Genomic DNA, 3,852 nt, shown 5'->3' with positions numbered 1-3,852 from the left:
CTAGTCCGCGATAATTGCACTTGATCTAGATAGAGGGCAATATAAAGCGAAATAGCTACTAATATTAAGAAGCTTCCGTGAAAATGCCATATTGAAAAGATAATATATTTTGAATGATAGTACAAGTTCATTTTGTTTTTCAATAGAAGAAAAAACAAAATATTCGAATGAGTGAATAGCGATAGAAAAGAACATCTAGAGAGTCTATTCATTTAACAATTGGGCCTGGTACATTCGTTTCCGGATACCATATGCATCTCCAGGACCAATCAATCGTGCGTGATCGTAGTCGGCCTCATGACCTGCGGCCTCCATCTCTAGATATCCCGGTGCGTAGATCTTAATATCTTCTGTCCAACCGTCTCGACCGCCATCAAATCCGTCAAGCTGTCGATGTGCCCGAGCTCCTTCTAGGATATCAATCACTGGTTGAGTCATATCTAAGCTGGGTTATAATTAGCTATAGTCATACTCACTTGTCCAGATCACTTACTCAGGATTAGACCAACTATATCCTCTATGCTCTATTACATGTCCAAGAGGTCGTCGGTAAATGAAGAGATCGAGATATACTGGCGACATATTGAAAACCTGTCTGTTGAAGGTTTCATGAACTTGACCATTTCGCTCGAAGTCAACGACAGTAACGTGGCCAGTATTTAGGTCATCCCAAGTGGCTATAAACCAGCTCCACAAGCCATGCACAAAAAGGAGTGTGCCTCGATAGGTCATAGTGACAGAGGAGAAATTAGCCATTTCGAGAAAGGCTCTAGGGAGGATATCGGTGATTTGTGGATTAGAGGGATCCGAAACCGTGAAAGGATTAGGGTCGAGGCCGCCATGAGATGCGCCATGATCTTCCATACAATGGCCCATTTCTCCATCTAACCGACATGAAAGGATATATAGCTTAATCCATTTAGACCGGTTAGAGTGATCAGATAGACCAAGAGGTGGTAGGCAGACAAATCTGGGCGTATCATACATAGCAATAGTGAATATTTTCCAAAAATTCTGCTGGGTAATCTTTTGCATTTCTTAGGTTGGCTCGTTATTGATAAGAATTGCGGAAATCCTGGCTAGCCTTTGCCCAGGTCACCATAAGTTCTCGACGTTGGCGAACCTCATAATCTCCGTCTTCATCAGGGATATTGGTACTCGCACGAGAAACCCATTGTTATTCCACGAAAAGCAACCATCCTTTAGCCTCTTCATTAGCCTGTTCGGAAGTGAAATGGCTATTAGTATCCGGTTTGATCTCGGGTGGGATACCGCCTGGCCAGTGAAAAGGCTGGGAAGGAAGGGCAATCATGATTGAAAGATGATAGGAAAGTTGGCAAGGAAAAGAAAAGTAAAGAAAAATAAAGAGGTATATGGGAAAAAGAGAACAAGGTTTGCTACCGACGATCAAGTCTTACATAATGTAATTTCTCAGAGTAAAGTAGTAGCCCGCTCGGATATCTGGAAACTAGATTTTGTATCAGTGTTGCGACTCGGTTCTGCCGTTGCAGACCGCTTTCTTCTCTATACTATATAGGGCTCCCCACTAACAATACGTACGTCCGCTGTTTTAGATTTATCAACTCCTTATCCCTATCTCCATCTATCCACTGGTAAATATCTCACAATATCATTTCTTATACCAGTGCTTGAACATGTTGAGTTGATGATTTGAGATCTTCATTTTTTTTTTTTTTTTTCAAAATTGGCAAAAGATGATACCACAGGTTTGGTCTCCGGTAAATTTGTCCGTTAAGCAATATCCTTACTTCCTCCTCGTGGGTTCTAGATGCATAGTCTGCGATCCGATATGATAAACACAGCCTGAATTCTTGCTGTGTTCAATCCGTTAACTTTTCTAAGGTTGAGAGGGTAATTTGGGTCTTTTCTGTGGCTTCATGAAAATGTATTGTAACATAAGAAAAAATGTGATGTATCCTTTTGATCTTTGCTTACGCTTTTTATCATCTTCAACGATACAACAGATCGATCCACAGCGAATTGCTAAGTTTGAAAGAATGGAAAACTTCGTTCGGCAGAAACATTGGCAGCTGATCTTTAGCTATGCTATTCATATGGTCTATTTAATTAGAAGTTTTGAGTATGATGTTTCGCTCGCATGCACTCTAGGCATATAGACTAGAGCGACGTATGGGCGTTATTAATTTCACGGACAACTGCATAAACCTTTGCGTCTTATTGATCACTGATAATGCAGCTCGATAATGCAGCTCAATGAATCATACTGTCAAAGTTACTGCAAGGGCTGAATACCTAGATACCTGGGTACCATGTATCTGTACCATATATCCAGGTAATTTTCAGTCAGACTTAACACAAAAAGAGAGGAAAAAAACTCTTCTACGGTCATATTATTCTCGAAGTTGATTATAATCAATACTTGTGAAAACAGCACTTGAGCAGCCATGGAACAGGCAAAAAAGCCTTTGGGCTACTCATGGCGTTCCTCTAAGGTGTTCATCATCGCCGCCATCTCAGTCGCCTTGTTTTCCGGTAGGTTGCCACCTGCTTTGTCGCACAAATCTGACCTCGAGACATCGTAGGTGCCTTCCTATACAGCTTTGTCGTTCCAATTCTCAGCTACATGCTCGAAGAGCGTATGCATATAGATCCATCCAAAACCCAGCGTCTCACTTCCGCAATCCTTGCTACCCATGGCTTCGTCTCAGTCATCTCCGGACCCGTCGTGGGTCATTTTGCAGACAAGACTCCCAGTAGAAAAATACCACTTTTGCTATCGCTCTCCGGAGGACTCGTGGGGACTGCTCTAGTTGCATGCTCACTTTCTCTCTGGGTTCTTTTTTTGGGGCGCATTTTACAGGGCGTTGCGGGGTCGGCCATTGGGATCATCGGCCTGGCGACAGTCGCAGATAGGGTCGGCGAGGCACACATGGGAAAGGTCATGGGGCTAATTAGCTCAATTTTAATTAGCGGCTCAATCTTAGGCCCCGTAATTTCAGGGCTACTCTTATATGCGGTAGGATATTGGCTCACATGGACAGTGCCAATGGTTGTGCTATTCATAGACATGGTTGTGCGTTTACTCATGGTCGACCCGACGAAAGTTCCATCGAAACCTCGATCAGCCTCTGCTTCTAATGACGAACAGCAAGAGGACAGCCCCCTCCTTCCAGAAGCCGTACCATCATACCAGACTGCCTCGGTAGAAAGCCAAGGCCCCAATCAGAAGGACCTCTCGACCCCCTCCGCATTTTATCGTCAAATGATCACCAATGGCCGTGTTTTGACGGCACTTTTCGTCACTGGTGCATCAGGTATGGTCTTGGTAAGCTTTGACACCACACTGCCCCTTCATTTACGGGATGCATTTGGCTGGGGACCCTCGAAAACCGGTCTCATGTTTTTCTGTCTCGAGATACCATCAGTTGTTATTGGGCCTTTATCCGGCTGGCTGCGTGACAAAATTGGCGTTCGTTATCCTGTCGCAATCAGCTTGTTTGTCCTAGCGCCATTGATGTGGCTGCTGGGTGTTCCTGGAGACCCAAAATTTCCTTGGGCTAGTGCAGATACTAGAGGTCCGGCTATCTATATCACGGCTATATTTGGCATCGGAGCAGTTGCTCCTTTCCTAGCTGGCATTGGAAACATGGAATTGGCTGGTGAGTACTTGCTCGATCAAATTCCATCTAGTTTGAATGTCTAGTTCTTTCTGACCTTAAACCAGATGTTATCCGTGCGCAAGTTTAGGGTATTAGGGTATTAGGGTATTAGGGTATTAGGGTATTAGGGTATTAGGGTATTAGGGTATTAGGGTATTAGGGTATTAGGGTATTAGGGTATTAGGGTATTAGGGTATTAGGGTATTAGGGT

General features: G+C 43.8%; 2 protein-coding genes across 2 annotated transcripts; one reads left to right on the top strand and one right to left on the bottom strand.

The window, feature by feature from the left end:
* Window positions 1–204: 204 nt before the first annotated feature.
* N7495_003487 (uncharacterized protein) lies at window positions 205–438 on the bottom strand (the record flags this gene model as incomplete). Its single annotated transcript, XM_057206138.1, has 1 exon — window positions 205–438. One exon carries the CDS (start codon window positions 436–438, stop codon window positions 205–207), a length of 234 nt encoding a protein of 77 aa, XP_057063818.1.
* Window positions 439–2,426: 1,988 nt separating this feature from the next.
* On the top strand, window positions 2,427–3,685 carry N7495_003486 (uncharacterized protein; the record flags this gene model as incomplete). The annotated part of the gene is made up of 2 exons (XM_057206137.1): window positions 2,427–2,514; window positions 2,556–3,685. The coding sequence occupies 2 exons, from the start codon at window positions 2,427–2,429 to the stop codon at window positions 3,683–3,685; spliced, it is 1,218 nt and encodes a 405-aa protein (XP_057063817.1).
* Between the last annotated feature and the right edge of the window lie 167 nt (window positions 3,686–3,852).

Source organism: Penicillium taxi (genome assembly GCF_028828555.1).
Source record: "Penicillium taxi strain IBT 34144 chromosome Unknown utg000003l_segment0_segment0, whole genome shotgun sequence".
In the NCBI taxonomy this organism is placed as follows: Eukaryota; Fungi; Ascomycota; class Eurotiomycetes; order Eurotiales; family Aspergillaceae; genus Penicillium; species Penicillium taxi.
Note: the sequence above shows the minus strand (reverse complement) of the source record. Positions and strands in the feature narration are given on the sequence as shown.